Genomic DNA, 27,758 nt, shown 5'->3' on the forward strand with positions numbered 1-27,758 from the left:
TGTGTGTGTGTGTGTGTGTGTGTTTGTATCTGTGTCTGTGCCTGGCTGGTTTTGAGTGTATGCATGCATGTAGGTGTGCGTGCATTAGTGGGTGCAAGTATGTGTATGTACGTGCGCTGATAAACTCAAGTTTATCATCAAATAAACTTGAGTTTGGGACAAAAGCAGCTCCCATACTTGTAGTTTTGTTTCAATGTCTGCCCTAGCGTGACCTAAGGTTGCTGTCGTCAACCAGTAAAGAACACAGTAGATGTTGCAGTCCACTGGAGACAACCTGAGCTATTACTGCAATTGCAGAGAAGTGTGTGTAAGGCATGGGCCATATCTGTGTGTGTGTGTGTGTGTGTGTGTGTGTGTGTGTGTGTGTGTGTGTGTGTGTGTGTGTGTGTGTGTGTGCTACAGTGGCATGTGCAGACAGCCAGTAAATTACAAAGAAAGAGCAAGGTTTAACACTGTGACCCTTTCTCTAAGCTTGACTACTTTATACTTTTTACCTCCCCCCTACCTCAAAAGGAGAGAGAGAGAGCGAGAGAGACCCACTCACACATTACACTTCTATTGACTCTCTTCCTTCAGCTTGCCTACTGTTACAGGGTTTTTCCTATAGTGAATTACGAGGTGGGTCGCCTCGGTCACATTTTGTGCCTTCATGAACACTATTTTCAAACACGTGCTGCAAGTAATGGCCATTTAGGCGCTGCCAAAAATGGCCAAAGAGCGGCAATTTGCTCCATGAATTTCCTCCACTCGCGCATTATTATTATTAACAGCACGAACGGGCCAGGCTGCGACCTGATATTTTGTGGGGGTTCAAACAGTCCAATATTGTTTCTTTTGCATCCAAGCACGTCCAGTTTCTTAAAAAAGGTTTCCTGAACTACCGTTGCAAGCCATAAGTGTTGTTAGAAAGGCGCCGTTTTCGTTTCTATTTGTGTTTAAAGATCACCTAATAACTGGACTGTTCATACCGCCTTCAGGCACGAAGAGCATATAACTTATATAGAAAAAGTTTACTTTTCCTCAGAATTTAGAATTAGCCAATTCTATCATTATCATAAATTTGTCTCACCGGGTCTGTGCAGGTGTGCTTCCTGAAACCTTTGAGGCATCCCCCCCTCTGTTTAGACGTGTATATACTCTCTGACTTGTTGTGTTACCTAGTTAAGGATATTTTTGTTACATATACATGAATATATTAACTAATGCCCTCTCCTTCAGTCAAGTGTTTAGCGAGTCTGAAATACCCAGGTATTGTGTGCTTGTGCATGCTGTAGTATTGGTTTCGTTTGGTGATGAGGCTAATCTGTGTGCTTATTCATTGCTCATATTTCCCTGAATGGATATGGACCATTTTTTCGGAGTGTGGCGTGGCTTTATTGGGACACATGCCACATGCATCCACTTCCTGTCTGTCCGTCACCACCTACTGTGATTATCATGACATCAGCTCCCGCTTCTTTTAATGTAACTCACCCACTCTTCCTCTGTCTTTTTTCTCTGTTTCTTCTATCCTGAGTTTGACCCGATCTCGACCATTCTGTACATTCAGACATACTGGTGTAAGAATCTTTGGATAGCAACTTCATAGAGGTGAAATATTTGGATGGAGGTGCACAAATAGGATGGAGTAACAGCTCATGGCTAACCAGGGGGGTTTACACGCAGGACGGAGCTCAGAGAATCTGTGGAAAGTGGGATTTGGGGATGGGCTGCAGGAGGAGTTTCGGTCCATCGCAGTCTGATTTAAGGGGGGATATTCTCAAGAACCCCAAGATTTCCACTCTTCCTCGCATTCTCCACTTTGTCTGCCATACGCGCCTGGGTACCACCTCTGCCTCATTTTGAACCAGGAAAACTTCTATCCTCCTGTTATCTTATATCCTCCATCCCATGCCACCTACAGCCTAACCTGAGGAGAGGGTCGCCCTGTGTTTCGTGAGCGCCGGATTAAGTTATGCTAAAGAAAGCATTTTCTGTTGTCCGCAAAAGACATGCCTTGCTGCCTTCTTAGTGGAATACTATTCATATAGCACTGGCAATGCCTTTTTATCCCTGTTGTAATTTCCAGGAAATTACGTGTAACCTTTTGCTCCGGAATCCCTGCAATTTGAAAACATAGGGGGTCTCGTCTAGTCTCTCTCTCTCTATTATGTGTCACATGAACACAGCTTTCAAAGTGAAAACATTTGTGGGACAGATGACATGTCTGTCCCATTTCAATGAAACTGGGATTCAATCACTGGACTATATTCAGGACTAAAGAAAATACAAATAAATTCAGGCAATTGCACACATTGACGTGGAGCGAAGAATATATATACAAGCATTTCATGAGCTGATTCTCATGAAATGCGTACACACGCGCACACACACAAAAAAAACACACACACACACACACACACACACACACACACAGTAAGAGCTCCATTAAGCAAAGTTGGGGCAATAAACAGAAGAGCAGACAGGTGCATAATGCAGACATTTTCTGCAGGCAGTGATATGGATCTTTTAATGGTCTACCAGATTTTTTCTACTGGCACTATGCACATATGTGCATAGTGTAGGCCCATTGGGGTAGCCGTGGAGTAATTTTCTCATGGTTTTCCATGGGACCGCCATGGGTTGGAAGGCTATGGCGAACTGCATCTGCATGAAGAGCCGTTTATTTATTTATTAATGATAAGGTCTTTCAGTCTATGCACGATTAACTCCTCGTATGCCCAACACATCCCTGTTGCTTTTGTATCACTCTCGTCATGAAAGCAAAAATAGCCCAAAACAAACAAAAGTAATTTCAGCATTATAATTGACAATTCGGCCGGTCACTGAAAACTGAAAGCGCAGTACCTGCAGAGAGTAATACCTGTTAGTGGGTCGTCATTCCAACATTGACCTTAGCGCCGGAGCAACATGCTACAGGGTGGTGTTGGTTACAACTAGGAGAGGTGTAATTGTCTGCTAACACAACTACACTTTCCACTGATCCTGCACGCTAGCAGGCTGTTGACTTGGCATCGCATTGATCCGTGGAGGTGGTAACCCACGATGACTACCAAGAAAAACTCTGTTAAAAACAGTCTTTCACCTTTCTCCTCGCTCGAATGGTGGCTCACGTTCTCTGCCAACCGACACTACGGTAATGAAAAAGGGGATCAGAATCTCACAAGGCGAGGTGTGTTGCCAGTAATATTAGGAGGAATACATAAGTCAGTACGGAAGTGAGATGAATTATTCCTGCCTGGCTGAAAAAAAATTGGAACCAAACTTTTTGATGATGCTAACTCGACTTTTGTCAAGTTAGAGATGGCAGCATAAATGTTTTGTCGACTGCTGCTTGTTAATAAATAAGGAACAACCAAACTGACAACTGTCGTTAACAAAGCGCAATCTAACTGAATTGTGTATTTCCGATGATGTAAGACATATTGCGCCCAATGCAATGTCCATGGGAGTTATCATCATCAATTAGTGCGTTGCCTGTTGTTAAGAACCAATGATATAAATTCAGTCAGAATTATTTGAATACCTGAATGCGTTTTTCCCTAGAGACTGGGGATTACTTACTCCAAAGTCTGCCTGGTCACTAATAAAACCCCTCTCTTTCTGCTTGTGACTGTGTTCCTTTCCAGGAAGTAAAAAGGCGAGGTGCCCCACGACCTTGCCTTTTTACTTCCTGTCCCTTTCCTGTCCTGGGGTTTACATATGACTGCTGACAGCAGAGAGCTGATGACACGACACACGGTTGGCAAGGTCAAAGTTCAGGGTCGTCAGGCTGCCTCAATGCCCACGCCGGAATGCATGTTGTGTCATCGCTTGACGTTGCCATGGGCACTCCATCTCCCTCTACTTTCTCTTCCTTCTTCTTTTTTTTATCTGTCATCAATTTCATTTGCCCATTCTGCTTGTCTCCTTGTCTCGCTGTGTTACTACTTACTACCGTTCTGCTTTTACTATCAGTCCCCTCATTGGCAGAACAGCCTTCATTTCCCTCTCCTCTCCGGCTCATATTTCTCCTCCGAAAGCCTCTTCTTCCCTTTATCTTTGTCCTGGCTACTCCACTTCTTCCTTCCCTCTCGCTCTCTCTTGATATCTATTTATTCGCTCACTCCACTACCGCATCTTCAGCCAGTGCTCTGTGTTTCTCAGCAAGCGGGCTAGGCTTCTTTCTCTGTGCCTTCCAGCTGTTAATTAGCCAAGCAACAGCAAGGCTCCGGCTTTGTGTGTCTTAGCCTCTGGGTAGGGCAGGCCACCCCCGCACTCGCCTCCTCCCCCTCCAAAGCTTCTCTCTCTCTCTCTCTCTCTCTCTCTCCCTCTCTCTCTCTCTCGTGTGTGTGTGCCCTCTCCATCCAAGGGAAGGCTGTGCTGTGTCCTCACATGGCCTCATCCTGGGCAGCCTGAGAACAGCTGCTACTTAAGATGGACAGGCAAGAGAGAGAGAGAGAGAGAGAGAGAGAGAGAGAGAAAGAGAGAGAGAGAGTTCTATGCAACAACAACATAAAAGGTTTGTTTGCTTGACAATAATTACCACATGCCGACTGCCCACCCTGTCTTCCCTCTCAGCTAAACACCTAGAGACCCCTGGTTGGTTTCTCCCCCCGGCCGTCCCCTCCCTTCAATCCACTTCCTACTGTCAAACTCTTGTTTTTATTTTATGGCCTATAATCTGTGTCTCCAGCTGGCTGTTCTGTCTTACAAGTGTGTGTAAATCCCTCCACTTTTATGGATCTTTTTTCTTTTGCTCATATTTTATGAGCCATCTGCTTTCATGAAGTGAGCGGTGTTAGTTAGCCTAAAAGCCATTTCCATTGTGTTACGCCGCAAACGGGTGGAAAAAGCAAAAGACGTCGTGAACTATGAAAGATGGCATCCTCATTGGATAAGGGAAAGATCAGGTAGCGTTTGAGTGGATTCCAGCCCATTAATCATCCCTTAGCGTTTCGCTGCAGCAGGGAAACACAAAGTAACCCACAAGAAAACCCCCAGTCTGACACAAACCCCGGCTGTAAAAGGGAAGGCGATATCTCTCTCTTGGAAGGGCATCACGACGCAGGGCTGTGGTTTGGGTTTGCCCTTTAGAAGATGGTGGTCCTGTTGCAGGGATTGAGCCGTACACTGTTCACTGGAGCCCGTCGGGGGGGGGCTGCCGGTGGCTCGCTACGGTGCAGACTTTGGCCTCGCGGAGGAGGACTGGGTTGGGAAGAGCCAGGGCTGTGGCTTGGCCGTCGGCAACAGAGAGCTCTTGGAGTCAAAAGGACAGCCCTGGGGAGAGCAGTGGTGTGTGTGGAGGCAAATTACAGAGAACGTGGTTTTGCAATGCGTGCCACAATGAGGATGCTTCTCTCGGCGTGTCTATATATACAGTGTATGTATTTATATATACATATTTATTTCTGAGTGTGTGTGGGTGTGTGTGTGTGTGTGTGTGGGGGGGGGGGTGTGTCTGCCCTTTCGTAATGGTTCCCTTCAGTGGCCTTGCTAGATAATCCATTCATTACGTTCATCATCATGGTGATTTATGTGGATGTGTATACACTGGCAGCCACATAGATACAGACAGACACGCGCGCACGCACGCACGCACACACACACAAATACATACACAAATACATACACAGGTAAACACAACTTTGAAAAAAAACACTCATCTCTCTCCGTCTCTCTCTATCTCTCTCTCTCTCTCTCTCTCTCTCTCTCTCTCTCTCTCTCTCTCTCTCTCTCTCTCGCTCTCTCTCTCTCTCTTTCTCTCTCTCTCTCTCTCTCAGGCAACGACCTGTTCCTGGTGGCGGTCCATGAGCTCGGCCACGCACTGGGCCTGGAACATTCCAACGACCCCACGGCCATCATGGCCCCCTTCTACCAGTACATGGACACGGACAACTTCAAATTGCCCCTGGATGACCTGCTGGGGATCCAGAGAATCTACGGTAACACCTCATCCAACTCCAAATTATCTGGATGATGTTCTGAGAAGGCTGATTTTAATAATAATAATAATAATAATAATAATAATATATTCATTTTTAGTGAGTGTTTAGTGAGTGTTTGTTTCAAACTCAAAATGCTGCATAACAAGTCGAACGCAACAATACAAGGGAATAGTGAAAGAACAAAGTCAACTCAGTACTCAGGATAGAAGTTACAAGCAAGAGAACTGGTGGAGTTAAGGGGGTTAGTGGTGGAGAGTAAGGCTGTAATCACAGTAAGGCTGTGATAAAAGAGATCTTTGGTTTCATGTATTTGTAGCTAATTTTCGTTTTACTCCCCAGATCTCAATCTCTAATTAAGAGACTTAGTTCTTCTGGCCATGAATCAAATGCAAAAAAATAAAAACCACAGACGTAGATAATCAATCTTCGGAATACCTAATATGAACCCGGGATCTTTTGTAAATCAATTTTGAAGCATGTATTATGGTGTCTAGTGTCTAGTAATTTAGCATTCCTATCCATTGCACTCTCATTGCGCTCTCTCTCTCTCTCTCTCTCTCTCTCTCTCTCTCGATCTCTCTCTCTCTCTCTCTCTCTCTCTCATTCTCTTCTGTGTAAGAAGGTGCCATCTGCTTACATGGTCAAGGCAATTCCCTCTGGGTTTGACAGACCTGGGCAAGCAATCAGATCTGCACTGATATTTAGCTCTCTCTCTCTCTCTCTCTCTCTCTCTCTCTCTCTCTCTCTCTCTCTCTCTCTGCTCCATCCTTTTCTTCACTCTCTCATTTATTCTAAACACCTCAAGGAGGTGAAGGGCAGAACAGCTGCTGTGGTAGCTCCCTCCTCAGCAGGAGGAATGTTGCTCTGTTGTGTTTTCAGGATGCTCATTTGTGTCCCAGGTAGCAGCAACTGTCAAATGATGAGCTCAGATTATTGAAAAACTTCTGAAATGCAATAAGTTCCTTTTCGACAGTCTCCACTGTGTAATATTCATGACTAAGAAGGGGGAAACAATTAACAACCATGTGAGGCTGTGATTGTGTGCAGATATCGCAGCCCTCCACAGAACGCTGCAAATGTTACAATTAATTAATACAAACTTTTGTTTTGTGAGAATTCATTTGCATAAATTAGAGGCAGACAAAAACACCATGAAGGACAACAAAACATATAGATAATAGATAATAATATATGGAAAGTCAGACTTTCTTCATCTCACTCATTGAAATGAATAAGAGCGATTGTCCTTTATTACTTATTGTCCATAAGTGCTCAAGTCCCTAACAAGGCATTACGCTAAATAAAATACACAGTACTTTCTTCATCGCACACGTTGGCAATGCCCGCAAGTAGTAGACCCTACTACATCTTGTACCGTTTCTGAATTTAGCGACACCAGAGAGAGATCAGAGCTGGCGTCCTCTGCACATTTGTGCGCTCGGCTATTAGCTGCACAACAAAGGGGTTGCTTTGTGTTTTTGTGTTTACGTCTTGAACATACAATATTTGTTCCCAGATGTATTCTTAATGTCATCACTGTTATGCCAGCCTGTTATGCCAGGAACAGAAACACATCCGACTGCGTATTATGCATCCCCTGCAATGATAAACTTGACCCAAAAGTCTGGTTTGAAACCTTAATATCCTCGAGCCAGAGCCACACAGAAGTACACCATCCTTGTTATTTGCCGTCTCTATCCTATTGGAATGTTTTTTCGTCACTGAGACATGGAGTCAGACCATTTTCTAAATTCATTCAGTGATTCATCTATTACCTATTTCATTCTTAACCCCCTCTGTGCATCGCTCTAAAAAGTGCATTGCTCATGCACTCATTCGTACTTTCATACGTTCCTACATGTGTATGCTATTTTGATGCTATAAATAATACATGCCATGTTTTGACGCCTTCACGTGTGGACGGGCTCATGTCTTTCTTGTGCATTATTTTTCCATTTCCGCCGTTTATTCCCTTGATCTGCTCGCAGCAATTTCTCTCTCTCTCTCTCTCTCTCTCTCTCTCTCTCTCTCGTGTCTGTCTGCTCATGTGATTAGTGGGTTGGTAGACAGTGTAAAAATAAACATGTTTATTTTTGAAACATTGTAATCCCAATGGTTATGTGGTTGTGTTGTTCTACTTGCATAAAGGTCTTTGTGTCTTCCCATACCACCAAGTGCTTCGGCGTATTTTGCACATTTTCTGATTAGGTTTGATAATTTTTGATCTTTTGTCTGATGTATAGGCTATTGATAATCTCCTTTATTATTGAAGGTAGGGCAGGCTATTTATTTTAGAAGCTTTTTTGTCATATATTTTGTTTTTTTAACCTCCTGACAGCAACCAATTGATCAAATACTCCAGCTGTCTGCGGCTGTCGCAGGCCTGTAACAATCCATCCAATCATTTCATTCAGCCTGAATGAAATGATTGGATGGCTTACCTGTCTGTCTACCTACCCGGCCACCTGTGTGCACTCATTGCGCATGACTGGAGTCTTCCACAAGACGAGGCAGACCTATTGCTGAAGCTAGCAAGCTTGTCACATGTTTTGGGGGTGTGGCTTTGGAGGGAGTCTTAGAGGGAGGGGTGGGATTTCTTTGGTTTGGTACTTTTAAGAATCAAGCTTACTGGTTTCTCTAAATTGCCTAGTCTTGCTTTAATTTACTCATTTTGTTCACAGTTATTTTCTTTTTCTTTCTTAAATCTTTTTGTTCATAAACATCCCCCACACTTCCGCTTGTGTATTTCCACACATTCTAACCGTCCTAATGCCAGGAAGTCTCTGGGGATGATTACAAAGTAAGAGCGGGTTTGTTAATATGAGGGGCCGTATGCAACATTATTCAGAACTAGCATGCGCATACACATATGAAACCAAACTCATTCACATACTATACTGAAAACCTTGCACACATACAAGTGAAAAGCTTTTACATACACAACTGAAACGCTCTCGCACAAACAACTGAAAAATTATACGCTCACATACACAATTGAAAAGCTTGCATAAAAACTAGTGAAACCTTTTACATGGACTACTGAAATGCTTTTACACATACTAGTAAAATGTTCTCATATACACAGCTGAAAAATGTCCTCTCACACACACATATGAAACCATTCACATACTATACTGAAAACTTCACACATACACAAGTGAAAGCTTTTACATACACAACTGAAACACCTTCACTCAAACAACTGAAAAGCTCTCATAACAACTAGTGGAACCTTTTACATAGACTACTGAAATGCTTGATCACACGTACTAGTAAAATGTGCTCACATACACAGCTGAAAAATTCTCTCTCACATACACATATGAAACCATTCACATATTATCCTGAAAACGTATGTATGTGAAAGTTTTTCACTTGTGCGAGGATTTCAGTGAAAATGGAAGGCATTTGAAGAGGAAGGCGTTTCAGTTGAACAGGAAGGCGTTTCAGTTGAACAGGAAGGTGTTTCAGTTGAACAGGAAGGCGTTTCAGTTGAACAGGAAGGTGTTTCAGTTGAACAGGAAGACGTTTCAGTTGAACAGGAAGGCGTTTCAGTTGAACAGGAAGGAGTTTCATTTGAACAGGAATGCCTTCCTGTTCAACTGAAACGCATAAAGAATAAAGAAGAAGAATATCTGACCCTTATATATATTGTGATTATGTTGTCTCTTATATAAGTCTGACAGAAGTGAAGAAGTGTGACAATAACAACTATAACAGTAATCCTTTCCATTATTTGCCCATGAGAATCAATGAACCTGGCTAGACTGATCGTGTTTGAAACGATGCAGAACAACGCAGAAACGACGCTGAAGTACACTCTGTGTACTTCAGAGTGTTTTTTCAGAGTGTTTTTTATTTCTGCAGCTGTCGCAGGTTAAATACATAACATAAACAACTGCTTTTCTGCAGTTGTTTGCAAAACTGCTTTTCAAAAAACTGTTCCAATCCATCAGTTATTGTGTTGAAAAGTGTGAATATATGAAGGTTTTTCTTATGAAGGCTTGTAATGAAGTGGGAAATAATGACATCAAATTGGCCTACTTGTTTCACCAAGAGCACATTCAATTAAACATGAGACCTGAAGTGTTACAGTAGATCCTGTTCCGACGGTGTCCACCCTATCCTCCAACACAGACCCAACCAGCAGAGAAACAAAATCATCACTAACCCCAGTGATGTCAGTGATACCAGGAGACACCCTTTCCTCCAACACAGACCCAACCAGCAGACAAACAAAAGCATCACTAACCCCAGTGATCTCAGTGATACCAGGAGACTTCACCAAAATATTAAAAAGTTAAATCATATGTATACCTGACACCCTTTCTTGTCTCCTCTGTCTCCCTCCCTCCCTCCCGCCTCACAGGACCGCCCGACAAGTTGCCTCAGCCCACCAAACCTTTACCCACGGCGCCCCCTCCCCGGTCCCTCCCCCCGGCGGACCCCCGCAAGCCGGACCGGCAGACCCGTCCCCCCAGGCTGCCCCCGGGAGACCGGCCCACCCACCCCAACGGCAAGCCCGACATCTGCGACGGGGGCTTCAACACCCTGGCCATTCTGCGCAGGGAGATGTTCGTCTTCAAGGTATGCAAAAAATTGCCAGAAAATTGAGCTCAATGTGAGGAGAACGATTCAAACAATTGTTAGGGGGTTATTAAAGGCTTCCCGCAGTGAGAAAGTTTGTTAGAAGAGTGATTAAGGGCATGAAAGAGGGATTTAGACAGCCGTTAAGTCTAGTATGCACCGTTTGTACACGATTGGAAGACTATGGATTATTTAGCTAGCCCTTGGATCGGTAATGAGACTCTAAGGGGCAACCATTGAAATATGTGTCCAGCGATGAATAGAAGCCTTATGTGGAATATTAGCGCCAGTATTCATCGTAGGGTTAGGTTGAGGATGTGTGAAAAGTGTTGTCTCACTGGTCCTCTTACTCTCTACGTTTCGACCTGGAGAGAAATGTAGGATGGGGGGAGAGTGTGTGTGTGTGTGTGTGTGTGTGTGTGTGTGTGTGTGTGTGTGTGTGTGTGTGTGTGTGTGTGTGTGTGTGTGTGTGTGTGTGGAGAGGTCTATTACTTTACACAGAAACGGAATACTGTGTCAATAGATCCAAGTGGAACACCCTAGTAACACACACACACGCACACACACACACACACACACACACACACACACACACACACACACACACAAAGAATACCAAAAAACTAGCATGAGGTTCACAGAACACTAAGAAAGACGCCACACATGGCTGTCAATGCGTCTTTATACTCGCTGTGGAGACCCCTGAAGACACAGTTACAGTGAGGACGAGCAGCAGAAACCTTGAGGGTGCTGCACACAAGGCAGAAAGGCTGTGTGTTTGTATGCGTGTGTTTTCTTGGGGATATAAATAGTGAGCATTCAATGGTTCAATAACATTCTGGTGAAACAACAGGGGGAAAATCCCTTCACTGTAGCTCTTCCATCACTGGCCGGTGCGTTTCTTTTTTTACCCAGGAACGGGGGGGCATTGTGCTTCTTTATGTATGTCATGCGGTTCAAGTATGAAAAGATTGCCTCCAAACTGGGCATTGTAGAGTTTACCTTCAGACGCTCACACAAGTCCACGGAAGAGCTCCACTCAAAGCCTTCCTGTATCCCGTTATCACCCAACCATCGTCATCAGGTTTTTATGGTTTATGGTATTGAACAATTATTTGACTCTCCCATGACACAAAGGAATGCATTATGCAGGAGTGTAAACTGAGAGATCCCACTGATTCCCAAGGTCCCGCCCACCTTCCTTCCCTCCCTCCCTCCCTCCCTCCCTCCACCCCCTCCTCAGACCGACTGCCTGCTCTGGGTTAAATGGATCAGGGTCACGGGACGCACCGGCTTTGGGCGCCCGAGAGACAGTACAGCACACACACAAGGGTGCTTCTGCCTCACAGTTGACCTGGAAGATCTGCTCTCATGGATGGGGGTGGTGGTGGTGGCGGTGGTGGTGGTGGTGGCGGTGGGGGTAATGGAGTGGGGACAGTGAATAGGGTGGGCGGACGGATGTCGATGCAAAAAAAAACGGATATACTGAGTAGGTGTTGGCTGTTACATCCACTTTTGAAAAACAAAAGGGGAGATTTTTATTTATTTTTTTGGACAAAAGAGAATACAAGAGCCCCAGTCGAGCTATTTGGTGTCCTAATGCGCTGTAGTGCAGTGAGCGATTCCAACTGTAATTATCTGACTCATTCGCAGCCTCCTCGCATCCCAGGGCAAAAAAAAGAAGAGAAAATCCATGATGTCTGTTTTTGTCCCAGACTCGATGTACTTTGCAGTGATGACAGCCCTGCCTGGCCTATTATCTCCCTCCCTCCCATTGTTGAGAGTGGAAGAGGAGGAAGAGGGCGAGAGGGGGTCGTGAAGGCCAGGTAGGAAGAGGGTGGCAAAGTAAAAGCGTGAGGAAGAAGGGTTACTTTATGTGTGTGTGTGTGTGTATGGTTTTTGAGGGTAAGAAAATACAAATAAACGTAAAAGAAATGACACACCTTCGCCAAATGATAAAGTGTCATGTCAGGACTTTTAATTTTTAGTAGAGGAAGTAGTCAAGGAAGCCTCCCGACTATAACTCTATAGAACTGGTATTGTAATCAGCAGTATTTGTTTTATTCTCTCCAGAGCTCCGTGGCTTGATGTATTTCCCTCTAGAGCAAGCCAAAGTCTAGAGAAAGAGAGAGCCAGGCCGAGATAAAGAGAGAGAGAGAGAGAGAGAGAGAGAGAAAGTTTGATTGATGGCTGACACGTAGTACAGAGTTCCTTTAGCATAGGAGTTAGCATCACGCAACGCCAACTCACAGCAGGAGTCGCCTTGCTTCAGCGTGTTTCACCGTCCAAGAAGTGAACTTTCGATTGCGGAGGGGGAAATTACGGGATGGGAGCGTTTGATTGGTGCTGGACAGTAGTCCGTGCTGGTGGTTGGCTTGGCCGGCGAGCGTTTCTGGCGCTGTCTCCTGTTCCCGTTTGGATGTTTTTGGAAGGGCCTAGCGTGGAGCGCATCCAAGTCATTATAACAGCCATCCCCGGGGCCCCTGAGGCACACAGGTGTGTCTGCTCAGTGAAATCAGGGGCTTTTCTGGTTTGACTTTTATCAGGTGAAATATACGCACAGATCATTTGTTACACGGGTGTTTTCTGAAAGGCTGGGGCCCACGCCACGGAACAGCTTGTGAGAAACTTTGTTTGGTTCGGTCTCACTCACAGGGAACCGTATCGTTTGGGCGGAGACGTGTCAGTTTGGACCCTGAAATAGAGTGGAAGCGATTTGACTGGGAAAGCAACGGAACAAGCAGAGGAAGAGTTAATTATGCTCAATTACCCCTCTGTGTTTACCGAGAAAAGCTAAACAAAGACGAGGCAAAGTCAGATGTACACCACTGCTGACGTCACTTCAAACCGCTAAATGTGATTTGTGCCGTTTCTTCCTCGTTTCACAGTTCAAAAAGAATTAAGGGCTAAAAGGCTTTTTTGGTTAACGCACCATGTATACTTACATAGCAATATTTTGCAGACTAAATATAAATTTAGCAAATATATTTTGCAATACATACAAATATATATTTCATACAAAATATATCCAGTATATCCAGTATATGTATATGTGTACATATATATGTATATATGTCTCTCACAGTCTCACATGTCTCTCATGGTGCATTCAGAGCCTGTGGGAGATGTTTGTGAATGTCTTTAAATAATTAATGTGGAAGCGTCCACTGAGCTGAGGGGTCTTCTGAGGTAATGAGAATAAACTACGGTATTTAAACAGGCTACAGGCGATTCACACCACAGAAGGCAGTTGTTGTCTCTGGCTAAATTTTTCTAATGTGTATTTCTGCAAATGAGTAGTCTGTCTGTCTGTCTGTCTGTCTGTCTGTCTCTCTCTCGGAGGTGGGGGAGGCCAAGGATCGATTGGTCAGATCCCCCCACTCCCTCACCACATCACATCTTCCAACAAGCACGCGTGAACCTGCATTTGTGCGTTGGTGCGTCTGCACCAACCTTCATCTTCACCGCCTGCCTCTCTTTCCCTCACAAATGCACCACTACTAGTACACGCACGCACCACACACACGTGCGCACACAAAACGCACACACTTAAGTTTTACTTCCATGCCAAGGCCGTAATCCTTCCTACCACCAAGCCTCCTTCGTTGTTCTTACGTGTTAGAGGAATTAGGAACTAGCTTGGAAAGCGGGCAGGGTTCCCTGTGTGTCAACATGCCACTTTGTATCATGTTGAGCAATTATGGTCTGGTCTTAGCGGTGTTAGCTCGCTTTGATGGTGTGGACTGCGGTCTGTGCTGTGCTGCGTTGAGCCCGCTGCATCACAAGCTACGCTGGAATGGGTTATTCTGCTGGTGTGGGTGAGACGGGTTCCGGTGCGTGGTTGTTGTCACTACGCTGTAGTGTTCGGGTCGCTACGAGATCCCCTGGTCTTTCTCAGATGAAGCAATGTGTCTCCGTACGGATTCCTCCCGTAGTTCTGCTGTGAAATGGCTTAGAGAAGGGACTTGGGTTCTTTTGATTATCCTCAATGTTCCGTATAATTGCATAAAGGTGCCAATCTGAGGCATTCCTCGAGTCCGGGCATTGCTGTTCAGAAGAGGAAGAGGAAGAGGGCTTGGTTAGTGGATGGGTGTTGGGGGTGGGCTAGGGCCGGGCCTCGACAATGATTTAAATTGGCCCGATTTCACAGTTTGATCTGTTTCCAATTACCAGCCAGGGTCCCGTGCAGAGGGGAAAAAACACTAAACTATTGAAATCCATCTGAGCAGCGGGAGGCGGGGGAGAGTAGTACAACTGGAGAGAGAGAGAGAGAGAGAGAGAGAGAGAGAGAGAGAGAGAGAGAGAGAGAGAGAGAGAGAGAGAGAGAGAGAGAGGTGGAACTAGATGATGAGACGAGGGGAAGCGAGAAGCAGGAGGACAAGTCCGGAGAGAGACGGAAGTCTCCCTCAGAAACAATCGAAGGAGACAGAGAGGTGTATCGTGAGAGAGAGAGAGAGAGAGGGAGGGAGAGAGGGGGAGTGAGAGAAGGAGATAGGGAGAGAGGGACTGAAGGCGAGAGCTTGATAAATGGGTGTTTGTTAAGCCTTCGCTGAGAATGAGACACAGTTTGATGATGTGGACACTACATTCTCTCTTTTTCATCCCCCTCCCTCTCCCTCCGTCTCATCCGCCCGCCTCTGTAGCATAGGTCAGAGCATTCTGTCCCGGGGGGGCGGGGGGGGGAAGAGAGAGAGCGAGAGAAACGAGGGCGGTCATTCTGAGCCAAAGGGTGCGGCGCCTCGCTGGGCCATAATGGCTTTCACAGCTGGGGCTTCCCTTCCACCCCCCCCACCCCCCTATACACACACACACACACACACACACACCTCCACCCCCCTCTTGTCAGGTTTCATCCAACTTCAAAATATGAAAGAAACAACAGAGACACACCTTTCTTCCACTTGGCCTTCTTTCCTTGTGTTCCTTCCCAGAGGAAATCAGAGAACTCTGACTTCTCTTAAAGCCGGTGGCCAGACACTTGGACCTCCGGATGGTTATCTCCATGAGTTTTGAAATACTGTGTGTGTCACACCAGGTGGCCGCGCCTTTTTGCGGGTGCTTTCACATCAGGGCCCCCCCCCCCCCCCCCGGAACAGATAAAAATATATTTTGACCGCGTAAATTTGACCCAATGTCCACTTGGTTTGATGAGCGTGAACGCCCGTAGCCAAGTGCGGATCAGTGAGCCGTTCCCCGGGGACCAATTGGCAAGGTGGTCTCACGTTACGGTTCACACTCGGGTCCTGTTCGCATCTGGGGGTGACGACGAACTGTACCGAAACAAGGAAGTGGACTGCTGTGTAAACGGCGTGCCGCACGCGCAATACTCATGAAGTGCACGGCCTTGGCTGAGAAAGCAGGAGGGCCGGGCGAGGAGGGGTGGTTCTGCACATCGTCTCCAACTTATCAATAGCAGTAGGTAGCACAGTGCGATGGTCGACTCCGTTGCATGGACTTGGGATCTTGCTTTTGGCGCACTTTTCTACAACGGAACGACAGCATAAACAGATGTCGTCTTCTTGGTTGTGTTTACTGGGTTCACAAATCAACTAGGTGCCTAGGGCCACCTGCGGAGTGTGTAGATAAGTGTACTCGGCTAGGGCGCAACATTACTAATGTGAAAGCTGAGCGGTGTGAGGGAGTGGGTGGGGAGCAGTCATACTCTGGCCCAGTACGAATCAATCGTGGCCAATACTAAAACGCCCTTAGATCCAGAGGGAGAGAAAGTCGTGGAGGTGGCGGTTCTCAGAAGAAGCCGGCCACGTAGCTGTCAGGGACAACGCTGCTGGCCAAGATGTGTCGGCTCTGGTTTTTGTTTTGAGGGGGCAGCAGCAGTAAAGCAATCGACCCGTATCCCAGCATGCAACAGTAGAACACAACCCAACCGCCCACCGCTATATGGAAAACTTCCCATATATACGACTTTGTTTCTTTCTCTTGGCTTGTTGCACTGATGTGATGTTGGCATTGGGAGTCACGACGGGACAGAAAGATTTATGACTACAGATGTGTTTCTTTTTTTATGGTGGTGTGTAAAAAACCCCAGTAGTCTAATAGAGATGTGATGAATAATGGAGTGTAATGGCTAGGGTTGTCCCTGGGATTACTCAGTTAAATGAACATGTGACCACATGTTACGTACACACATTAAACCTGTCTTGTATGTGCTTCTCTCTTTTATCCCGTCCCCTCTGTTCCTCCCTCTCCTTCCCCTTGTAGGACCACTGGCTGTGGAGAGTGAAGGACAATGCGGTGATGCCCGGGTACCCCATGCTCATCAATGTCTTCTGGAGGGGTCTGCCCGCCAAGATAGACGCCGTCTACGAGAACAGCGAGGGCCGTTTTGTTTTCTTCAAAGGTAAGGATGTGTTTTTTTTTACGTGTGATTTTTGTTTTACCTTCCACACAACCATGCTTGGCATGAATAGCAGGGTTCCCTCTTTCAATAATTTCTCTATTTTTTAACCACAAACACACACACAAACACACACACACACACACACTCACAAAAAACACAAATGACATGAACAAAGTTGGCAAAAAGTCGATGGTAGAGATGTCGAGATGGTAAAGCTCCCGTCAGGAATCGCGTCAGCCCTCTCCGAGATCCAGCCCAATCTGTGTGGCGTCTGTGTCTTCACCGTGAGAATCCAGAATCGGTTCCACTGGATTCTCCTGTTGCTGCTATGGCGCGTTGTGAAATGCATACGTCTGGAGACGGGAGCGTGAGATGCGCTGCGGTCGCGCGGTCAAGTCATGCTGTCCTTGTGGTTAACACTCATGCCTGCTGCTATGCGTAACATGATGAGCTGGACACACGGGTCACATGACAGCAGGGCTGCTGTCATGTGACATGTGCAGTGAAACACAAGGATACTGGTTTTGAACCAGTGGTTTACCTTTTAAAGGACACTCTCAAATGATGTTTGGTTGTTATCTTTATTATTATTGTTTCTAAAAAGTTTAAAAAAAAATTTACCGTTTTTGGGGGACAGCCCAAAGGTTCAACAAATCGCCTTTATCGGAATTCCCTGTAAGTCATTTCGGAGAATGGCCTCAGCCTTAATGACAACATAGTCATTTGATTTCACTTTTTTATAATGGGAAACATCTCCCATTATAAAATGTAGACTCTCGTATAAAAAATAAATCCTCATTTTAAACTTCTTGGATTAGCGCAAGTGTTCCAGGGATTTCGTCCAACGAGAGTGGCTAAATCCAGCCTCAATCCTCAAAATACACATGTTATCTTTGTTGTGATTCACATCTGCCAGTCTGTCAGTGCTCGGCCCGTCACTCTGCCTCGCTGTGGCCTGTGGGCGGCGTGTTGCTGGGTGACACAACGTCCTGGGATGACCTTTTCCCAATTTCCTCTGTATGTTTGTTTGTTTTGTTGTGGGAAGCTTTCCCCTGGTATCGTAGACTAAGCCAAGCTAAGATGACAGAGATTTGAGGGTAATTATGAGTCAGGCCACTGAATCCGGGAACGGCCAATAAACACAGTTATTATGTCAAAACCCATATTGTGTGAGGGACGTTGAAGGGGAAACGTGAATGTGCTAGACAGAAACAGAGATGGAAGGTGTGAGCGGGATGGAGAGATGAACCAAGGTTATACTGAATCCATCACGCCTCAGGAAAAAACAGAAATACAAAGAAAAAAAACCTTCTCTTCCTGATTTCTATTTTCCACACCCAACAATTCCAGAAAGGTCAGACTACGGACGCTATGTGCATGGTAAACACGAAGGCTTTAAACGTCTGCTGCTGCTCCGTGATTCAGATAATTCACATTAACCGAATGCCACCGTCTCTCAGGGCGCGCTTCACTGATTTCCCAGAAGGCTTTATTCTGTTGGATGCGGTTTGCCTCCACTAAGAAAAAAAACACAAGGAATAAATACACGAAACAAGATGGCAGCCGCTTGTGTGGGTCTGCTCCCACCTGTGCCCCCCTCCCTCGTCGTGTCTTCATCCTCTCGGAGCGACTGAGGGGAGATTCCGCTTGCTGCTGCGGACCCAGGGGTAGGAGGGATGGGGGATTGGGGGGGGGGGGGGGAGCGCGGGTGGTTTAGATTATAAACGGATGCAGCCTGCCTTGTTTCATTCATGAAGCGCAGCCTGGAGCCAATTTCTGTCACTTCCCCGCCCCTGTGTTGGTCGGGCCGACCCGGTTTCTCGGTTCAATCCGGAGCAAACATCTGCATCACTCATTGTACTGCGTGAGATGTACAGAGTCCAGGGGCCGTACATCCGACCAATGGGGACGCATGATTGGGATCTGCCCGTCTCCCTGATCCTCGTGGGGCACACAGGGAGAGACACAGGTTTACATGCATAGTCATACACACGCACTCACATGCATTAATAGCATCGCTGGGGTTTCCAGCCAAGAGTCAGACTCTCTCTCTCTCTGCCTCTCGCCCTCTCTATTTTCTAGCCAATCCCACGCATAGTCCAATCAATTAGCTTGACTCTGTTGTCTCCTTGATTGGCTGTTTTGTTTGCAAACACAAACAGAGCGGCACGCTTCATTAAGCATCCTATTCCATAATTGACCTCCTCCTGACTTGAGAGTAGATGTTTTGTTAAATGTCATGCGTTTATGTGTGTGCGTGTGTGTGTGTGAGTGTGTGTGTGTTTGCGTGTGTATTGTGTTTATATGTCATGTCCATGCCATTAGCCCAGATGTGTGTGTGTGTGTGTGTGTGTGTGTGTGTGTGTGTGAGTGAATTAATGTGTGTTGGCAGTTATGTGTGGTTATAGAGGTGGTTATTGGCAGGGGATTTGCTAGTGTGTGTGCTTGTGGGTGTGTCGGTCCATACATGTAGAAAAATCCTTTCTGGGATACTTGGAGACATCCTGCTGACTGGAAACCCCAGCACCCTGCAGTAGACGCCTGCTCGTACTCCCAGCATCAAAGGAACCATCCCAGCTCTGAAGATGAAGCCAGGGTTTCTAATTTGAACGTTGCGGGTCCATGGAAGTGGGTTTGAATCCAAATACAATCTGAAATGATCAGATTTGATGTGCAGGAAAGAGAGAGGGAGGGGGAATGTGAGAGAGGGAGGGAGGGGGAGAGAGAGAGGGAGGTGGAGGGGAGAGAGAGGGAGTGAGAGAGGGAGGGAGAGAGATTGATAGAGAGAGAGAGAAGGAACGAGGGAAGGATTGGGGAAGAGAGAGTGATGGATGGAGGGGGGAAGAGACAGAGGGAGAGAGAAGGATGGAGGGAGGGGGGAAAGAGAGAGAGGAAGGGGGAGAGTAAGGGCGAGCGATAGGGAGGGAGGGGGAGAGAGAGGCTAGGATAACTAGTTTCCTCTTTGTCACTGTAGTTTTTTAGAGTAAACCTAAGCTAACGAGGCTAAGCTGTGTGTGTGTGTGTGTGTGTGTGTGTGTGTGTGTGTGTGTGTGTGTGTGTGTGCGCGCGTGTGTGTGTATCTGCCTGTCTGTATTATAGTACCAGGGCAGAATTGGTGGGAAGTGGGACCCAGACTGGTTCTAGAAAATTCCGTAGGGGTGGAGGTGGTGGTGGTGGTAGGAAGGGGGGGGGGCACCAGACTAGGTGAAATGACAGGAATTTCCTCTTTGCTGCCCCAACAAAACCCCCCCACCTGAACCCCTCTAAAGCCCTTGTACTCCCCCCCCCCCCCCCCCCCCCCCCTCCACACACACACACACACACACACACACACTCTCTCTTCCTATTAGAGAGGAAAGTACCGTCGCTGCAGAAATTAATCCTCTCGCTCCAAAAATCCGAAAAATGTGTCCGCTCCACATGGGTGACACCCAACAATTAGACCCCACCTTTCTGAAAAGGTAAAAAAAAAAAAAATGAAGGAAGGGAAAAAGAGCACTCACACACCAAGAGTTCTCCACGTCAAGTCCTCCTCTGCCATTTTTAGACCCCTTTGATTAAAGGCTTTTAATTACGGACTTTAATTATACCTTCGAAAAGTGACATCCTCTAAATTAATCCTGTGATTTTGGAGTTTGGAGCAAGAAAAAAAAGAAAAACGTTTATCCCCGAGAGACGCAGAGAACCTTGTCACCTTTGAGACCCTCTTATCTGCTGCAGGAAACGTCACCGTCGCAGAGAACATGTTGTTGTTAAAGATAGACGGCATAAAAAGCCCTAACGCGATGGTCATCTCTGTGTCGGCTCGGCTAAGTGAGTCAGTGTGTTTCTATTTTGACACAGACGCACCACATTTCCGGAGCCCCCTCCCGACGAGGGTGTGTGTCTGACCCCAGCGGTTGGGGTCTAACCACAACAGCATGGACCCGTTGACTTAAACACAAAACGACAGCAAAGGAACGGAGTCACTGCGGTCATATTCCGAATAATGAACGAGAGTATTTGATTTACGAGACCTTTTCTTGGATCTGCATAAAACAAATATAAGACAGCATGAACTTTGGTCTTCAGTCTATCTTCTGGCAAATTATCAAGCAATCATCCGAGGGGGCTGGGGGGGGGGTGGGGGGGGGTGATACGTATTGCCTGTCCAATCTTCGTCAAGAAAGTGTATGTATGTGTATGTGCTGGAGTGCTTGAGGGCTAAGCTGTTGGGTTTCACCAAATGGATAGATCGGACGACCCCAGGTCAACCGTCCATCCTCTCGCTCTCTCTCTCTCTCTCTCTCTCTCTCTCTGTGTGTCTCTCGCTCTCTCTCTCGCTCTCTCTCTCTCTCTCTCCCTCCCATCAACCTTAACCCTTCCCTTCTCTCCCGCCTCATCGTCATACACTTTTTCCAAGCCGGCACTTATTAACCTCTCGCTGCCTCGCCTTTTTCTCTCTGTCCCCTTCATACACCCCCCCAACCCCCACCCCTCCTCCCAGAAACATAACCCTGACACACACACACACACACACACACACACACACACACACACACTCCCACACGCACAACTCACACACTTCCTGTCCCAGATCCCCCAACCCAACGAGGAAGTAAATCAATTCCTGAAACGAGCAGAGATAAGCACTAACATGCGGCTCCTTTTCAACATAATTAAAGGGAAGCAGAAGTGGTGATAAGCCTGGAATGGAAATAAAATAATGAGAATCATGAATTTAAAAAGGGGGGCGGACAAGATAAAGATCCTATCTCCATTTTCTTTTTTTTCAGACACATGCTTTTTGGCTCTTCAAGTCAGAGAGAAAGACTTTTTTTCACTTTTTACCCAGAAGCATGCACTTCAGTGTTGAACAAGGTACATGCTGGTGTAAGCTTTTGCACTGAAAACCCCCTGAAAAAAGTATGTAAAGATTGCGTGTACAATGTAGAGATAGGGGATTCATGTCTAACACAACCGTTATGAAAGCCTTAATACAATTGTCAGTGTCTTCTGCCAGTGTGTGAGTCAGTCTGTGTCAGGTGTTTTTCAGGTGTGGCCTCAAGCTTATTAAAATAGCTTAGGGAGAGAACGGCGGGAAACACTAGAAATGCCTCTTCCACGTTTTGAACACGTTAGACAATGATACCACGCTGCTCCACAGCCCGCGGGAGGCCAGGCCACGGCACCTGCTGTTGTCATTCTGCCGCTGCCACGTCTCCCATCTCCTGACGTCTCTCTCGCTTGCTCTCTCGCTCTCTCGCTCTCTCTCTCTGTCCTCTGGTCTCCAGGGAAGCAGTTCTGGGTGTTTAAGGACACGGTGCTGCAGCCCGGCTACCCACAGGACATCTCTCTGTTCGGCCACGGCATGCCGGCGCAGAGCATCGAGACGGCCGTCTGGTGGGAGGACGTGGCCAAGACGTACTTCTTCAAAGGCGACAGGTGTGTGTGTGTGTGTGTAGCATGTAGCGTGTAGCGTGTAGCGTGCACCATTACAGGCCTTGTCAACATGTATCCACTGGGGACGTCACAAGTCAGCGTGTCCACCTCGATGTATGACGGATGAAATACGGATAGATGGATGGATGGATGGATAAATAGATTATTTATTTATATAAATAGACAATTATTTTTCTCAAAGAGAAAATTATTTAAAACAGTACATAGACACAGTACAAAAGACATGTTAAAACAATACAACACAACACAAGACTCCAGGATACATACAGACACATTAAAAAGGTTCCGCGCTATTGACTAGAGAGTGTGATTAATGATTAATGATAATGAGGCTAAGGATGGCGGAAGGATCAAATCTTTTGCTAAAAATGTGTGTGTCAAATATATATAAGAAATGGCTTGTAGCGACTGACTCATCACCATCACACTCAGTAGTGAGCAGAACAGTATGAGCAATATGATCCCGTTGGTGGAGCGTTCCCCAACCAAGCACAGGGTTAACACGACCACATCGCCAAACGACGTCTGACGTGGATTTTGCCTCTTTCCTCGCTCAGATACTGGCGCTACAACGAAGACATGCGGACCATGGACCCAGGCTACCCAAAGCCCATCACTGTCTGGAAAGGAGTGCCTGATTCACCGCAGGGGGCCTTTGTCGACAAAGACAACGGTAAATGTCACCCAGAGTCATTTTCAGCGCCTTTCCCGACTCCCGGCCATGTTTGCACCGTCGCCATCGACCGAACTGTGTGTGTGTGTGTGTGTGTGTGTGTGTGTGTGTGTGTGTGTGTGTGTGTGTGTGTCTTCTGGGCGTCAGTCGCAGGCTTTTTTTCTGCCCTTGGTGGTCATGTGACTGCAGAAAGGACCAGACCACCACTGGGAACGCATTGCGGATTATACCGGTCAGGTCAGCCAATCAAATGGTGGGAAGACGAAATGAGAGCTTTTCCCATTGGACGAGCTGCTCTGCCAGACGGGACTAATGCATGGCCCTGGCAGTGCCTTTGTCGGAAAAAGCAGCACAGGTGGCGAAGAACACTCGAGCCATCTGGGCCCTTGGCTCCTGCGCCAGTTCCTTAGTTGAGCTGAGTGTGTGTGTGTGTGTGTGTGTGTGTGTGTGTGTGTGTGTGTGTGTGTGTGTGTGTGTGTGTTTGTGTGTGTGTGTGTGTGTGTGTGTGTGTTTGTGTGGTGCATCACGCCAGGTGCACCGGTCATCAATTGGAGCATAAAAGATGGATCGATATCCCACAGGGCTGATCACAGCCATGTGTTTTTCCATGTGTGTGTGTGTGTGTGTGTCTTTGAGAGAGTAGTACGCGCATGTATGTGCAAGCAGGCGTTTGTGCCAGCGTATGTGTTTTCTTTCACCACATGGATGTGGGCTTCGACACTTTGGTGGCGCTCTCACACGAGTATACGTGTGAATAAGCGGGTCGTTATTCGCCCGACTCGCTGTCACTGTGTCACTGACCCAGATTGCAGCGCGATGGCGTGTGTGTGTGTGCCGTGCACTGATGACGGCAGTGTGTGCGTGTGAGAACAGAGGTGGTTGGCGAGGACTTGAGGAGTTTCCTCATCTTTGTCTTCTTCTCTTTTTTCACTCACTGGGTATTTTCTTCCTTCTTTTGAAACGGATGCTGAAATGATGGCGTTTGGAACCCGCATCTGCATCGATTTGCCAGCGAGGGGTCATCTATCTTTTTCCCCATGGATTGAATTTTCTGTCCAACAATATCCCCCGCCCCCCACTGTTTCCCAGATCTGGCAATGCATTGGCAATATTGAGTTGAAAATGAACAAATTGATTGGCTGAGGGCCAAGGGCTGTGATTGGTCCACTCACTAAAACCTGACGCAGAACCATAACAGGTTTCAACGACTGGGACGAAGCGTCTGCGTGGTCATTGCGTTGCGTCAACGTGGAACCATAACTGAGCCTTAACAACTCATCCTGTGCTATGTCCATCCAGGACCGTTATTTTTATAACTGTGTTCGCAGGCGTAACAAAAAGACAAACCTAGACTTGACTAGACAATTGATGCAAGCATCAAAAAACAAAGCACAAGACTCATTAAGATTTTTCTCCCAACTATGGCCTTTTCATGATCTGCTCTGCCTGCTGACATCGGCCCTGAACAGCTCCCCTTCTCAGTCGGCTTCCGACAAAATGAATCGTTTTTGTTACTCGGAGCACTCATCTTAATCAAAAACTCAGAAGCACCCTTCCAGGTTGTATAAATTACCACCTGGCCGGAGATATAAGGCAGCACCGCCTCACCGCCCCAAAAACACTTCACCCTGGTCCCATCTCTCTGGGAAATTGATAGCATTTCATTCTCATTTTCCCTGACAACCATGTATGAATAATAAACGAAAAGGTGAGAAAGCCAAACATGGCGAGACGGAGGAAAGATGGACATTTTCAGACTTGACGTCTTTTTTTTGGTGCTAAGCTCCTATAAAAGGTTGAAACGTGTGATGGATGCACTGCGGTATATCAGCTATGTTTGCACAGGGGACAAAAGGGGGAAACTTTCACATTCTCGCCATTTTTGCCCCCCCTCGGTCTCGATTCAAATCTTTTTCTGTATCTTCTGAACATTTGTGCCGTGTGGTATTTACCAACCAGCCACAGAGGAGTTCTTTATAGGCCATCAATGTCATCTAAACGATCGTTCACAAAGGGCACAAGTCCACTTTTTAATTAGTGTCACGCCGGGAGTGTTGTCTTCCTCACCCTCCTCTACCGACAGCGTCTGACAGCTATCAAGTGGCACAACATGCTATTGTTTAGCAATGGCAATCGTCGTGCTGTGCCATCTAGGCTATTTTGGCTATATGCAGAGTTTCACACCAACACAAGGCTCATACTGTTTACGACGCCATCAGCTAAAGCTGTTTTTAGTTGGACTGACACCGTCACATATTCTTTGAAAAAGAACTTATACTAAGCAGCTTAACTTTAGTCCATGATTTCCACGTATTTTGATGATGATAAACAAAATAAAACAATACAATTGCAGTGTTTTTTCATATATGTTGGTCGCATTTGCGTGCCTCAAATTGGCAATTCAAAGTGCATCTTCTCATTTCCACACATAACTACTGCAAAGAAATCGTCTTCTCAGACTGTAACAAGGAAAAAAAGCTCTGGATTGATATCCAAAATCATAAGGATATCCTATAATCACTCGCAAGACGAGCCCGCCTCACCGCACCCCATCGTGTGTACTCACCCTCTTATCTCTCCCCCCCCCCCCCCCCCCCCTCCCCCTCTGTCGCCAGGCTTCACCTACTTCTACAAGGGCAAGGAGTACTGGAAGTTCAACAACCAGCGGTTGCGCGTGGAGCCAGGCTACCCCCGCTCTATCCTCAAGGACTTCATGGGCTGCGACGGCACGGCGTCGGACCCCGCGCGGCCGGGCGGGCCGGGGGGCCCCGGGCTCCCACCCGACGACGGCACCTCAAACGTGGTGATCGAGCTGGACAACACGACGGGCACGGTGCAGGCCATGGCCATCGTGGTGCCCTGCGTGCTGCTGCTGTGCCTGCTGGCGCTGGTCTACACGGTGGTGCAGTTCAAGCGGAAAGGCACGCCACGCCACATACTGTACTGCAAGCGCTCCATGCAGGAGTGGGTCTGAAGGCGGGGGGGGGGGGGGCACATTGAGCGCCGCCGACCAGGGTTTGGCTGGGTTTTTGCTTGGGTGGGTGGGTGGGGTGGGTGGGTGAGAAGAGAAGGCCGGAGGGCGGGGTAAGGGTGGAGGGGTCAGGGGGCGACGAGCTGCGACAGACATCGTCAGGCGAGGAAGTTTTTCTTTATCTTTTGCCGGGTTTGAGATCAAACGGGACGCCGTCCACTCCTTGGTTCCTCCTCCTCCTCCTATTTCTTTGCACCTTTTTTTTCTCCCAGGGTGCAGTGGGAATCGTGAGCATTCGGAGGAGGAGGAGGAGTGGGGGGGGGGTGCGTGCAGTGAGACGGAAAACGCTGATGCCTCCGGTTCCGTCTCCACCACCCTTGAGAGACAAATAAAAAAAAAAGACAATGCAACAAAAAAAAACAAATCACTGGGATCCTCCTCTTGGGAGTCGACTCCACGGGAACCCCTCAGCCTTTTCAACTGAACACGGGGTGGACATGGAGCGAGCGGACAGACCGCTAGAGGGACCTTTGCCCCCGATGACTTCCTTCGTTTGGTTTGTTTTATTTTTCTTCGTCCAACTCCAAAAGAAAAGCGAGGATGACACCACTTTGTATCTAAGAATCCCCGGCGTCCTCCTTTTCTCTATGACACTTTCCAGAAGCAAAACGGATTGGCGGGATCTTTGTTTTTTGGGTTTCCAAGAGGGTCACAGACCCCTTCCCCTTCCCTTCTCTGGCGCGTTGCGCTGTCTTTCATCATATCAGGTTGTTTGAAAAACAACAGTCGGCTTGTTAGTTTATAACTTTTGCAGGCGCCCCTATCCCGTTCCTTTCCTTGTGCCCAAAACCATGAGACCCAGTCCCAAATGGTCACTACCCCCCGCCCTCCCACAATCTCTACTCTGTGAGTTTCATCCCTTCCTTTTAATTTATTTTTTATTCCTTTTTCCAAAAACAGAGGTTGCATACGGCTCCCTTTAATGCACTCCTAAAGAAGAGAACCACCCAAACCAAATAACATGACTTTCTCTCCAAAGAGGACCACACTTTTCTCTCTCTATTGTTTTTTAAGAATCACTCACTGTCTTTAATTTCTCTTTCCTTGCCCTCTCTGAATTCCGCACAGATGCAAGAGGCGGGTTGTACTTTGACTGTTGTGGCAGTCTGTCTGAGACACAGGGGCCAAAATACTCTGCAATATTTTAACTCGCCTTAATTATAAAATCATATTCCACTTGTGCTTGGTTTTGTTCTTGTTAAAGTTGTTTTCTTTTTTTTGTATACTGCTTTAGTTTTTGTTGTTTTTGTTCATAATAATAAGTTAACAAGACCACAAGGTCAAGGTTTATCACAAATAGTTCTTTCTGGATTTGCATACGTCATTACCCAGAATCCTCAGCACTGGTTTGTTGAGCCAATCAGAACAGATTATTAAAAAGTCAGCTTTTATTGAGAGTGATGTATTGTATTCTTAGAAATATATACAGAATAGGTAGACGGTTCTGGACAAAAGCCACTATTTTGTGTGTGAAGATATCTGTAACTCGGTTTGACATTTACATAAAACAGGGCAGAGCTTGAAAGTGCTGTCATTGGAGTTGTTCATCTGTATTTGCTTGTACTGGCCCATGCTCCCCTTAATTTGAAGACGTGTGTAATTGTTCAGTGTACATCCAAAATGGTGACTCTGTATGGATATTGCGAATGGACGTGCAATGTATTTTTTTAATCTTGAATGCCTTGCCTGTTTGAGAGAGCTGAAGTCATTGACGTCTACAGTCTCCAGAATATTCTCTCA

At 46.6% G+C, this 27,758-nt stretch overlaps 1 protein-coding gene across 1 annotated transcript in view; it reads left to right on the plus strand.

Moving 5' to 3' along the window:
- LOC311355359 (matrix metalloproteinase-16-like) overlaps positions 1-25,961 on the plus strand; it is a gene marked incomplete at its 3' end in the record, with an annotated part of 58,735 nt that extends 32,774 nt beyond the window's left edge. Inside the window, exons 5-10 of the mRNA XM_084475123.1 lie at positions 5,763-5,924; positions 10,297-10,514; positions 16,734-16,872; positions 22,146-22,296; positions 22,872-22,987; positions 25,603-25,961. Of these exons, the coding sequence (XP_084331249.1) occupies positions 5,763-5,924; positions 10,297-10,514; positions 16,734-16,872; positions 22,146-22,296; positions 22,872-22,987; positions 25,603-25,961 (1,145 nt within the window). The remainder of the gene's footprint in view (positions 1-5,762; positions 5,925-10,296; positions 10,515-16,733; positions 16,873-22,145; positions 22,297-22,871; positions 22,988-25,602) is intronic.
- Between the last annotated feature and the right edge of the window lie 1,797 nt (positions 25,962-27,758).

This window comes from Micromesistius poutassou, assembly GCF_964030765.1.
Source record: "Micromesistius poutassou genome assembly, chromosome: 11".
NCBI lineage: Eukaryota > Metazoa > Chordata > Actinopteri > Gadiformes > Gadidae > Micromesistius > Micromesistius poutassou.